Source organism: Ambystoma mexicanum, chromosome 2q, assembly GCF_040938575.1.
Source record: "Ambystoma mexicanum isolate Mex_15411 chromosome 2q, UKY_AmexF1_1, whole genome shotgun sequence".
In the NCBI taxonomy this organism is placed as follows: Eukaryota; Metazoa; Chordata; class Amphibia; order Caudata; family Ambystomatidae; genus Ambystoma; species Ambystoma mexicanum.
This window is the reverse complement of record NC_090924.1, coordinates 1,412,842,191-1,412,855,112: the sequence shown is the minus strand read 5'-3', so window position 1 is coordinate 1,412,855,112 and position 12,922 is coordinate 1,412,842,191. Positions and strand designations below refer to the sequence as shown.

The window sequence follows — 12,922 nt, the reverse complement described above, 5'->3', positions numbered from 1 at the left end:
CTAAATACAGAATTATCTGCTTAGTAATCAGATACCTGATTTGCCCCTATACATGCGTACTGAAAAACAATTGCAAAAAGACCCTGTCATTGTGGTTATAAAAGATGTGCTTGTACAAGCAATGTGTGTGTGTGTCATGCGTATTTTGTGTGTGCATGGGTGCAGGAGTAGGATAGACCAGTCATGACTTAAGAACCCCAAAAGGAAACTGGAGAAATAGGAAAGTATCCACAAGAGCAGGCATAAGTCACTGAGTGCAGTGTGAAACTTACATCATAGGAGGAGAGGGGCAGGAGCCCTAAGAGCATGTACACTTGTTTTGTCTACTGCAACTGTCTACATCTTGCCTTTTGATGCCATGGAGTCATGCAGCTGGACTGAAAGCACTCTGAAGCAGCCAAAGGGTAGCAGGTTAGCACTATAAACAGCTCTTCAAATATATAGATACATCAGTTTGTGGGAGTGAGGCCGTGTACAAACAGTCATGCATCTGTTAGTCGGTGGGCATGCAGCATATCCATAATATCGAAGAATTGTCTGGCATGACAAGGATTCTCAAGCATAACCCTCAACTGTTCCTCCCCCACTACCCCATAAACGCCAAGTACATAGAAGGCTGCCTTAGCTTGGAGTATGCCGCAAACAGTTAGAGGGCAATGTAAACAATGTGTGCTAAGATAGGGTAGTAGGAAAACAGAAAAAAACAACATGGGAAGCGTAATCTCTTACACTAATAAAGCTCAACAAAAGTACACTGGTCATTCCTCACCTTCCAAACTTGTCCTTTTTGTTAAAGTCAGCCCCAGAGTTCAGTAAAAGATTTAGGCACTCCAGATTCCTAACAAGAGAAAACCAGGTTAAACATCTGAACTGCGCTTTATCCGACACACCCAGACTTTTTTTTTTTTTACTTTTCTTTATTGGCATGGTGAGAGAACAATCAACACACTGTACAGCATAGCAAAAGTGACAGGTATATACATAGTAGTTCAATACATGGGAATGTTAGGTAGATATCGGTGGGGCCATTGCCCAGCTCGAAGCGGCACAGCAGTGGATTAGATTACTTCACCAGGAGGAGGGGAGGACAATAGTTCTAGGTCGTCCTTGTTATTTAAATATGTACAAAATTCTGTCCACACATTTCTGGGGCGGGAGGCCAGCGAGAGGGTATTGATATAGTCCTCCTCGCACGATTGAGTCCAGGTGAGGGCCCTCATCTACATCTCAAACGAGGGGTGGGGGAATCGGCGCTTCCAACATTGTAATATGCATTTGTTGTCTATTATGGTGGCTACATTGAGAAACCTAGACCTTTTTCTTAATTCTGGGCTTTCCCACAGGCCGCACAGTACAGCTAGGGGTTCTGCAGGGATACGGGACGCTGTAATGTCTGAGAGAGCATCAATTATGGCCTTCCAATATGGGCCCAGCGCATCACAGGAGCAGAACATGCGTGTATGATCTGCAGCAGGAGAACCGCACTTAGGGCAGGTGCGGGCCTGGGTGTGTGCAAACCTTTCCAGTCTTTGAGGTGTGTAATATAGTCTGTTAAGGAGCTTGTATTGCATCCACCTATGCCTGGCATTTAGAGAGGTGGACCGGGTGTGTGTGCACATTTTCCCCCACATTGTGTCCGTGATGGGGAGGCCCAGCTCCTCACTCCAGGTATCTCACGCCTTGATTGGCACGTCTGTGGGGTCGGCCATCAACAGTTTGTACAGCGCGGATACTATCCCCCTAGCACCAGCCAAGTTGGATATATACTGGATCTGAGGTGAGTCTGGAGGCTCATCTGGGTATAAGGGCCCCCAGGCGCGGAACGCCGCTCTCAGCCTGTAGTATTGTAGCAGTTCCAATGCAGTACCTAGGTGTCCGGGGCGCCACGTCTGCGGAGTGATAAACTTCCCGTCGGGTTAAAAGTCGTTCAGAGCTCGATAGCCTAGATCATGCCAGTGTTTCATCAAAAGCTTATGTGTGGGGCTAAGGCCCGGGAACTGCCAAATGGGCAGCAATTTGTAGTACGGGTGGTGATCAGGTTGTATCTGCAAGATATGTTTCCAGGCCCTAACAGTGGCCCCCACGGGATCTGCCGGGGCATCGGCATGATATGTATGATGGAGGATTAGGGAGAGGGTGTTAATGCTCTCGCTCGCTATTTTCTGGAGCTTCACATGCGGGGGGTGGGTGGGTCCGAGAACGTGTGGCGTGTTGGGCCTGCCCAGCTGTCCAATTTTTGGCAAAATCGGGGGCGGTGAAGCCCCCGTTACCATAGGGGAGAGTCATGCGTTGCCATTTCTTGCGAACCACGCCCGAGTGCCACAGAAACTGGGCACACGCAGTGTGTAGATTCTTGAAATATCGTTTTTCTGGGCCAGATCGGCACATTTGCAAAGACGTAGAGAAATTGAGGGACCATAATCATTTTGATTAGAGATAGTCTACCCGACAAAGAGTGGGAGACTGCGCCATTTCAACATTTGAGCCTCAGCAAGCTGCGCCACAGCCGCATAATTGTCAGCCAACAGTGAATCTTTAGCGAGGGACACCTGCACTCCAAGGTACCTGATGCCTTCCGGTGACCATCGAAGGGGGAATTTGCAGGGTGGTTGTGTAGTGGAAGGGGTGAGCAGGAAGATTTCGGATTTGGAATAATTTATGGTGAAGCCTGAGAAAGTGCCAATTTTGGTGTTGTCTCTTAATATCGGATCTAGGTGGGCGCCGGGTCTCCAATATATAGGAGCACGTCGTCAGCGTATAGAGAAATGATCTCGGGAGTATCACGGAGACGTATACCCTTGCGCCTATGTTTGTCCCTTACGTTATCAGCCATGGGCTCTATGGCGAGCACAAAGAGTATCGGAGAAAACGGTCAGCCCTGGCGGGTACCTCTTTGGAGAGCCAAGGGGGCCGAGGCCCTGGAGTTGTCCAGGACTCTGGCAGCGGGGCTTGTGTAGAGGAGTTAGATGTACGACCTCATGCGTGGGCCAATTCCCATTTTGTGGAGCACCGCCCACATGTATTGCCAGGACACCATATCAAATGCCTTCTGGGCATCGAGGGCGACTGCCACGGCCTGTGCGTTGGGGTCAATCCTAGCCAGAACATTGAACAGGCGACGATATTTAAGGCGGTAGATCTGCCGGGCACGAAGCCAATTGGTCGGGGTGGACTAGGTGGGGCATAATGGGGAGAAACCTATTGATCTTGCCGAATATTTTAGTGTCAGTGTTGATCAGAGAAAGGGGCCTATAAGACCCACATTCGTCTAATGGTTTACCTGGCTTGGGTAGTACAGTTATAAGCGCCTCACGCATGGATGGGGGTAGGATGTTTGACTCTAGGGATTCGTTCCACACCTCCAGATGTCTGGGTGCCAGAATGGCTACATGCTCCCGATAGAACTCCGAGGTGAGGCCGTCTGGGCCCGGCGCTTTGCCCCTGGGGCAGTTCGAGATGACCGTGGTTATTTCATCAAGGGTGATAGGGGCCTCAAGGAGGTCACTGGTCGCGCGGGAGAGGAGGGTCATGGGGATCTGATCAATAGGGCGTCAGTGACTTGCAGACTGTGTTCTTGCTGTGGGCCATATAGGGTTGTGTAGAATGTGGTGAATGTCCCGAGGATTTCCTGGTCGGACCAGCACATGGTGCCTCGTGTGTCCTTGACGCAGTCGATGCGATTCCTGCCCCCCTCAGTACGGACCAGTCTGGATAGTGTTCGACCCGGCCTATCCCCCTCACCATACTTCCCGGCCGCCGCAGGGCGGGCGAGGTACCGAACCTCTCTCAGGGCGTGGGACTCGAATGTTTCTAATTCCACTCTAATCTGTGCGAGTGCAGCCGGGGAAGGGTAGGAGGCATATGCCCTCTCTAGCTCTTTTAATTTTGCTTCCGACTGTTGCAAGCTATTTTCTATGGACTTGAGGACCCCAGCCTCTCTAGATATGCACATCCCTCTGATGAAGACCTTGAATGCCTCCCAGCGCACTCCATCAGAGGCGTCATGCCTGTTGTTGCACTCATAGAAAGTGTTGATATCAGCTAAGACATCGGCTTTAAAGACTACGTCTAGCAGGGCCTCCGACTTTAATCTCCAAGAGGAGTGGGGGGGCTGTTCGTGTCCCAGTGTTATCGGGAGTGTTACCGGTGAATGGTCCGATAGTGTGCGCGGTAGTATCTTGGTCTCCATGACCCTGCCCATCATGCAGCTCGATATGAGGAACAGGTCGATCCTAGAGAGGCTATCGTGTACCGATGAGTAGAAAGTGTACTCCCTAACTTGTGGGTTGAGAGCTCTCCATGCATCCCTAAGATCAAGTGTGTCGATATGGGTGTGTAGCCTGTGGGCTGCGCGTGACGGGGCTCTGCGGGCCATTCCAGATCCATCCAGGTCTTTGTCTAGGATCAAATTCATGTCCCCGCCCCAGATGATGGGAATCCCAATGTATTTCAGAAGCGTGGTGGCGATGGCGTCAAAGAACTCAGGGGCATCAAAGTTCAGGGCATATGTGTTCACTAGGAGGCATTCCATATTGGCGAGTGAGCAATGGAGGATCACATATCTACCCGCGGAGTCAATATGGCTGGAGCGCAGGGAAAACTGGACTGATTTATGAATTAGGGTTAGGACCCCCCCCTGGATTGGGTGGAGTACTTCGTGTAGAATCTGTTGTTGCCCCATGCGGGGGCGAGACATGCTGCTAGGCGCCCGAGAGCGTGGGTCTCTTGGAGAAAGAGGATTTTGGCACCATGTCGCTGGGCATAGGCAGTTATCCTGCGGGCCTTAGTGAAATTGCTTAGGCCGCGAACATTCCATGTGACAATGTTTAAAGCCATAGCAATATATTATGGAACATCCCAGTAGTAGTATTCATAAGGGCTGTCCCTCATGCACCAGCCGTGTGCACAGCAGCGTTGAGTTAAGGTCATGCGTCTCTCAGCCATGTTTTTAACTGTTAACACAACCCCAATTACACCCCCCCCCACCCTCACTGCCCAACCCCAAGATGCAGTGCAGCTCCCCCACCCCAAAACACACCCGATGCCCCATGGGCTCGCTCCGACCGGGAACCAAAGTTCGGAGGACCAGATCCAATGGGGCTAGGGCCACATCCTAGCCCAACAGGGGCCAGTCAATAGGAAGAACCAAATAAAAGTGAAAGCAAACATTGCAACTGCAACGGGGGACGCTAGTGCCGTGCGGCCGGCATGCGTGGCTTGATGTGGGGCAGCAGACGATGTCCCGAGTGTATTGTTGCGGTAAAACAGGTATCGTAGATAGCCTCCGAGAACCAGAGAAGACGCTCTGGCAAGATGATATCGCAAGAAAGGGCAGGGCACAGGGATAGCTCCAGGGGGCAGGTGAAGGAGAAATCAAAGAAGCAGTGCAGGAGCTAGCCCGTGGCCCACATACCCATGGCAAGAGGCTGCCGTTATTGAGTGGACATGGTGGGGTTGCTATCAACACATCCAAAAGTCACGGATCCGTGGACACTTTGAGAACATTGTAGGCTGTGTAGTCTATGGCGTGTGGTCGGCTCGTGGCCCGGGGAAGGGTATATGTAGTTCAATAAACTTCACTGCTTCGTCAGGGACAGTGAAGAAGATGATCTTACCGTCATGGTAAACTTTAGTCGTGCCGGGAACAGGATGGCGTAGGGGATGTTGCGCTGCCTGAGCAGTTTGACGCCTAGGAACTGGCGCCTTTTCTGCTGCACCGCCAGCGAGAAGTCCGGGAAGATTCTAACCGTATGGCTTCAAAACTCAGGTCCTCCTTTTCCCGCGACAGACGGAGGATGAGATCTCTGTCGCGGTAGTTGAGAATCTTGGCGATAATGGGTCTAGGGATGTCGTCGGGTCTGGGCCCTGGAGCCAGGGCCTGGTGAGCCCGCTCGACCGTGAAATACGGAGAGCAGGGTCGTCCAGCAGGTCCTTGAGGAGTTTCTCCACTGCGTCCTCCATCCGCCCCTTGAGGGCATTTTCGGGGACCCCAATAATACGCAGGTTGTTCCTAGGGGAGCAGGACTCCAGATCGTCACACTTCACCTTGACTCCTTTCATGTCCCGCGTTAGGGAGGCCACAGTGTCCTGGAGCGCGGTGATGCTATCTTCGTTCCCGGAGATCCTATTTTCGGCCTCAGTGATCCTCAATCCTGCCTGGTCCACTTAAGCCTTAAGCGAGGTGACGTTAGCGTTGATGTCGTCTAATTTTTCACGGAAGGAGGCAAAGTTTTTAGCCATGGATTCCATTAATAAGGTGAGGTCAGGGGCCTCGACCGCACGGTGCTGGTTTAAATCTGGCTCGTCCTGTGGCGATGACGTGCTGGCTGGGTCATCTAGTTGTCCATTGTGCCTCCTTGGGCCCCCGCCTTATTTCTGCTAGGCATTGTCGTTGTGGTGGGCACGGGTGCAGTGAGGGCCCGCTTATGGGTAGGATGGAGAGCTGGGATGGGCCAGGACCAGCAGGCTCAAACGCAGTGTCCTTCGGTGGCAGTAGGTGGTTAGAGGCAGGTGGGGGACCGCCGTAGATAGATAGTCAGCGGTGGAGCGGCAAGGCTGTGATGGCGAGTGATCGCGGCCCCCTTATGTGTACAGGTTGCGTGGAGTTGCCAGCGGGATCTTTCTCAGGGAGCCGCAGGCAGAGGCGGCGATACTGTCAGCGGAAAGGTGGGCAGACAGTATGATGGGGGCCGGTTCTGTATGACAGTACAGGCCCGTAGTGTCGCATATAGTGGGCAGAGGTCTCGGCGCCCACCGCTTCAGCCCCCGCTCACCTGGTTCGCAGTAGCGGGACGCTGGGATCCCCCGTGTCGTCGGCGCCGGGGGGGTTGCGATGATCACTGACGCAGCAGGTGGCATACACGGTGTGGCGGCTTCCGCAGCAGGATCCCCAGGCACCCACCGCAATTTCACAGAGCGGCAGGCAGCAGGAGCGGGGGAGGGGACCCGGGAGACAGGCAGGCCAGGAGGGAGGGCCGGATGTTACACAACCGCTGGAGCCGGATGGAATGCTAGGCCCAAATCCGACAGGGCCGCCAGACAGGTCCCAGGTGGGCCGATCGAGACCAAAATCGCACAAAATGTCCACTGCAGTGGCAGGAGCAACCCGGCCAGCTTATAGTCCTTCACAACATCGGGAACCGCAGATGGGAGCAGATGAATGCCGAGGCCGCACAGAGCTGAAAGGCTAGGCAGCCATCTTGGGCTGCTCCACAGCGCCACCCCACACCCAGACATTTTGATCATTTCCGCAAAACAATTTAGTGATTGTGACCACTAATACAGAAATAAAGCCAATGGGCCAGTAGATATAAGAACAGATATTACCTGTGTGCTCATCAAGACATTACAAACCATTATGTTTTGTTGACCACAAATATGCATATAACATTTCATATTTCATGAGAATGCAGTATTGTGCAAGGAAATGATAACCTAAAAGAGGTTTGCTGCAAAAATAAGGCAGAGGATGCCATTTCCTTCTCCTTTGTCTGACAGTTCAGTGAGTGAATCTGCCGGTGTATAGCCTAGAATGTGGGTATACTTTTTGGGGCTATACAACGTCACTCAACTCTGGCTTGGTGTGGCCAGTAGCATGTGCAAGCATCACACACTCCACACCACCTATCTCAGCCCACACTTGAAAACCACAAGCCTAAGCCTGGTTTCTTACTGGACCACACCCCAACGCAACAGACAACTTCACTTATTCGTCCACTTACTCTGATCAAATGCAACAAAAAAAGGGGTTTATTTTACTTTTGTTCAGGCTTTAGTGATCCCTCTATTTTCTAGTGTTGTCTAACATTTTATGTAAGACTCAATTGAATTGTGTACCACAATCTTGTTTTGCACTCTTTTCTGTGGTAATTGGCAACCGATTTATTACAACTGTGACTTGGGTGATCCTCTATTAGCCTCATGGAGATAGCACACTTACAACAGTGCATAACTTGTGGGTGCGCGTGTAAACTATAGCAAGCAGAATCAGGTTTCCCAGACACAAATAGCTCGAGTTTCAACAACTCGGAGAACAAATAAAGGAAACTATGTCGTCACACAACACATGCAAAATAACCACACATATACCTGGTTATTTTCAAGTCGGGCAGCCCAGAAACCTTCCTCTCCAAAACTGCGCACTCTGCTTGTATATAACTCCTTGAACGTATACACGACATGCAAATGATACCCTAAAGACCTGTCAGTGAGACTGACCTCTGTACTGCACGCTAGAAGGTGCTGAAAACTATCTAAACACCCTTTACCATTCTGAATCTCAGTTGCTTATCATTCAAACTCAAGCCTGACACGTTACCCGTTTACCTTACTATAAATTACCCTTTGGCATGCTGCATTACACACTCTTAGGTGTATATACACAATCTTCTTTCTGGAGCTTGTATCCGTTTAGATTCACACGCTATGCATACACTGACATGGTGGTTGTTTCAAAGGTGTTACAAGTTGATAGTTGTTTAATACGTAGTCAAATGTAGGTGATGATAGTATAATGTGTGTCATACTAGCACTATTATACAAATGCAGGTACCCATAATGCCTGTCGGTACCTACGGCCACAGATTGTGTTCCCTGTGTATGAAAGCTAGATCAGGGTGTGGCTACAATACAGTGTTTGTTCTAGGTCAGTGTCCCTCTATTCTACACATCAGCAAGTCTGGACAGGTACATGCGATTCTACACAATCTACTGAAAGACTATTACTGGATGATGTGACAAATCCAGGGATATAGTCAACCCCCTCCCCCTGCATTACTAAGACTATTGTAGGATATCTAGAGACTGGAGTTTACCATGATCTATACACCCTTCAGGAATGGCTGACTTAGATGCTGACCATGCTTGGGCCCATCTCCTTTGAAGACTAAATTGAAAGGAGTATGCAGCCCCTGGTGGAGCCTCTCTGGAACAACAAACCAAAAGAGGCTTTCACCAGTCCCCTGCAGTTGTACCGCTGGAAGGACTGAGCCGGAGTCGTGCCAGCAGGGTGCTACAGGGCACAGCTACCGGACAACCAGAGCAGTCTTGGGAGGCTGCAGGAGCGAGGGAGTAGACCCTCGAACGGCGGTTGCAGAGCACAGCTGAGAAGTCACGTAAGCCAATCAGCTGAGAGCGAGGAAAAAGAGCCTTGACCACCCGTCACAGATCCCAGATGAAGTTGCGTAAGCAGCTCGGCGACAAGAAGAGAGCTAACCCTACCCCATCCCACTATACCCCACAACCCTCAAGAGAAACGCCACTCAAAAGAGTCAGGTATGCAGTGGAAGAGCAAAGGGAGGAAAGATGTCCCCAGGTGGGGAGAAACTAAGAAAACCCCAGAGAGCGGAATGAGAAAGGGAAGAACCCCCGAGTGGTGAGAAACCGATGGAACCCCAGAGTGGGGAAAACCAGGGAACATATCCAAAGGGGGAACGTGAGAAGCCCAAGAGAAAAGCGGTGAGATGCCCAGATTGGGGAGTGAGAAGGAGACAATCCCAGGGTGGGGTGGGGGGAGACTGAGTAACCCTCTATGTGAAGAGGGAGATAGACTAACAGAATCACCAAAAGGGAGAGACAGAAAGAGCCTCAAAAGCACTGGAAAGATCTAGGAGACTTGGGGCTGGGATCTCTGGACAGCAGCCCAGTCCACCAAGAAGGTAATACTCTGAACTGAAACAATGGGCACAGGCCCCCTTTAAAACAGGGGACACAACGGGGCAGAAGCCAGCAGCCATCACTTCTAACCCAAAACCCCTAACGTCTTGAGTTGTGTTGGTTGATGTTCTTCTTTAAGTGAAGTAGTTAGGTTAGAGTAGAATTCCAGACGAAGGGCTGTTGTATTGTTTTGAAATGATGAGCACATTTGTGACTTTCTTTTGTAGAACAAAGCTTACATTTAGGGAACCTTTTTTGGGGGGCTTACAAGAAAATAAAGAACTGCGAGACCAAATGTCTAGTAGCCAGAGCCCTGTATCGAACCTGCTGCAGTAAGTAACCTTTGACACATGGAATTGTCAATCTGTTTAGCTAGTGGATAGCCAACCTGTAAACCTTCAGATGTTACCACCCACTTGAGGGATCAAGGGAGTTGTAGGCCGAAACATCTTGGGGGCGGAAGGTGACAAGTTAGCTACCTCTTCCTTAGATTCACTTGCTATGCATAGATTAGAGAGCATTGAGAGTTGGGAGCGTAGATGGTGTTAGTAAAGGTTTTCTTTTTGCTGCTTTCCCAATATAAAGTTCTTTGGGACACCGTTTCTTTTTGCTTTGTTTTGAACCCTGTTCCGACTTTAGAGGTAGATGCACCTTACCATTTTTCTCTTTCTTATGGGGAAACTGATCAGTCCATAAGACCAGCAGTTGTATTGGTACACTTCAACACATTACCTTAAAGTGAAGTGCAGTTACAATACTTCGTATCCTTATATCTTTTTCTGTAATGGCTTTTTGGTTAATTTTACAATGTGCCTATGATGAGATGGTGTCAGCAGTTATTTTTCGACTGCTTTTCCAACGTGTTGCCAGTTTACCTTTGCATTTACTACAAAGGGCTACTAAGGGTGGCTAGCACCCTAAGATGGCCGTGCCATGAGATTTCCTCTCGTCTTTGGCCATGTAATTTGGCCTTCTTACTGACTTCTCAGGTCAGGAAATAACATCTTTCCCCAGGAAAGCTGCCTTGACGAGTGGAGGTTTTTGTGTGAGGATGGAGGTGTGGGCTGGGCCTGTCTAGTCCCAGGATACAGCGCAACAACTGAACGTGTAATGCTGGGCAGATGTTGTAGCCACTGGCTATCCATTGCCAGTTTGAATGGTGGCAAGCACCCAACCCAAATCTTGGATGAAGGGGGGGCTCCTTACGCCATTCGCCAGAACATCGTTGGAGCCAAGTCCTCTATGAAGAAGAGCAACCAATTGACTATCAGAAAATGACCCCTGTAGCTGAGCAGCACCAGCAAAGTCCAGGTGAAGACCTTCTCTGCCAGATCTCAAGAAGACCCTCGTCGGTGCCTTTTTATGCTTCATCCCCTATCCTAGAGACCCCCCAGAACTTTTTGCTAGACTTCTAGACCTTTTTCTTTCTATCCTGAATGAGTGGAGTCTTTTTCCACTCATTTATTCTTTTTTGCTCTGACTTTTGGAACTCTGTTTTCTGTGTTTTCCACCTTATGTGGAGTGACACAGGGATAGCCTGGTTTATAGTCATTGCATCGAAAATGATGCATCGAAATGCCAATGCATCAAAAAAGATGCATCGAAAATAAAAGCATCTACATTTTACTTTAAAAGTACATATCCATCTAAATGTTTCCATCGAATAGATACAGACTTTTAAATGTAATAAATAACATTTTGATGCTTTATTTTCTACATTAAAACGTTACATGGAGCTGTCCAGTGCTGAAATGTCGGCACTGGCCAGCTCCTTGTAATGTTTTTCTTTTTAATATTTTGGGGAGGGGGGGTTCGCCCCCAAGCCCCACCCCACCTTAGCCCTAAATCCAACCCTAGCCCTAAATCCAACCCTAGCCCTAAAACCAACCCTAGCCCTAAATCCAACCCTAGCCCTAAATCCAACCCTAGCCCTAAATCCAACCCTAGCCCTAAATCCAACCCTAGCCATCAAAATTAACCATCGAAAATTATTAAATGAATATGCTTTTCGATTGAAAGGCAATTCAATTAATAATTTTCGATGGTATGGTATGGCTTTCGAAGGAAAGACCAGATACCGGATAGCCTCTCTGCTCCTGTGACTTTTAGTCAAAAAGACAACCTTCTAGTTATGGCTGGTGGAAGTGTTTTACCAACTATTGAGTTATTTTTTAACCGCAGGCTATTCACAGTCTCCACTATGTTCTAACTTGGTGGCGCCTTTCTTTCTTCACCATTTCTAGCGTGGTTCTTTTTTAGCCCCACTTCTACCATTCTGGGAGGGGGAGGTCTGTGTGTGAAAGGCAAGTCTACTACTGAAAACTGAAGTAAACGAAGAAGACAATGACCAGAGATGACTCCTTCCCTTTGGGATCCCAACCTGCCCTGAGACGTACTACAATGTGAGCCATCTCCCAAGGTACCGTGCCTTGCCAGAGCTGCAGACTGTGAATTCCAGGAGACCTCCGACCCAATAATCGTGCCAAGTCTTGCAAACGCGGAACCCATCCAAGTCTTTGCCGAGCTCCAGGTGAACCTCCTGAGAGACAATCCGACTCATCCAAGTCCCCTCACCAGAGTGCAGGACACCAGGAATCGAAGCTTGACTAGGCGAATCATGTCCTTTGTTGGTGCTGCAGAAAAGGCGACAAAAGCACAGACTGACCAGAGGAGTTGAAGAAATCCATGCCAGACGTCCTCTATCACGACTGCTGCTTAGACATCCTGTTCATTGTCCTTCCTTTTGACCAGACCAAGGAATCCGGAGACACGGTTGATCGCTGCTGCAGAGGAGAATCCAGCCGGGAATATATTTCTTTGAACCTAAAATACTGTGTGGTTAAAGGGTATGGCTTACCTTAAACCGAGAAGTCGCTCCAGAGCGTTGAAGTGCAGAAAGAGGTGTCCACTCTTACCCAAGCGGCCAGCTTGTGTACCTTTTGGGAGTCCCTTGACAGGGTCTCCAATGTTGGGTTGATTCTTCAAGTATCCTTTCCTAGGGAGTAGAAGTATCCTAAGGAACTTTTGCTGTTCCCCGCTTCGTAAGACTTAAAGCCCTATCCAAACTGACTTGTGCAGCTGGTTAGGAATTGGAATTTAGAAGCATTAGTTAGCTCCAAAAACGTCTCTAAAACAGAGCTCTGCTACTGTTTGACTAACCAACTGTTTTCCTTCCCAAAAGACTATTTTATGTGATTTTGATAACTAAACACAATTACTGTATATCTACATCTGTGCACGTGTGTGCGGTAATACCGCTAATACGGTA

At 49.3% G+C, this 12,922-nt stretch overlaps 1 protein-coding gene across 2 annotated transcripts in view; it reads right to left on the bottom strand.

The window, feature by feature from the left end:
- ANKRD28 (ankyrin repeat domain 28) overlaps positions 1–12,922 on the bottom strand; it is a 1,823,421-nt gene that overhangs the window by 726,171 nt on the left and 1,084,328 nt on the right. For both annotated transcript variants that reach the window (XM_069648906.1, XM_069648905.1), the window contains exon 13: positions 770–838. In XM_069648906.1, the coding sequence (XP_069505007.1) occupies positions 770–838 (69 nt within the window). The remainder of the gene's footprint in view (positions 1–769; positions 839–12,922) is intronic.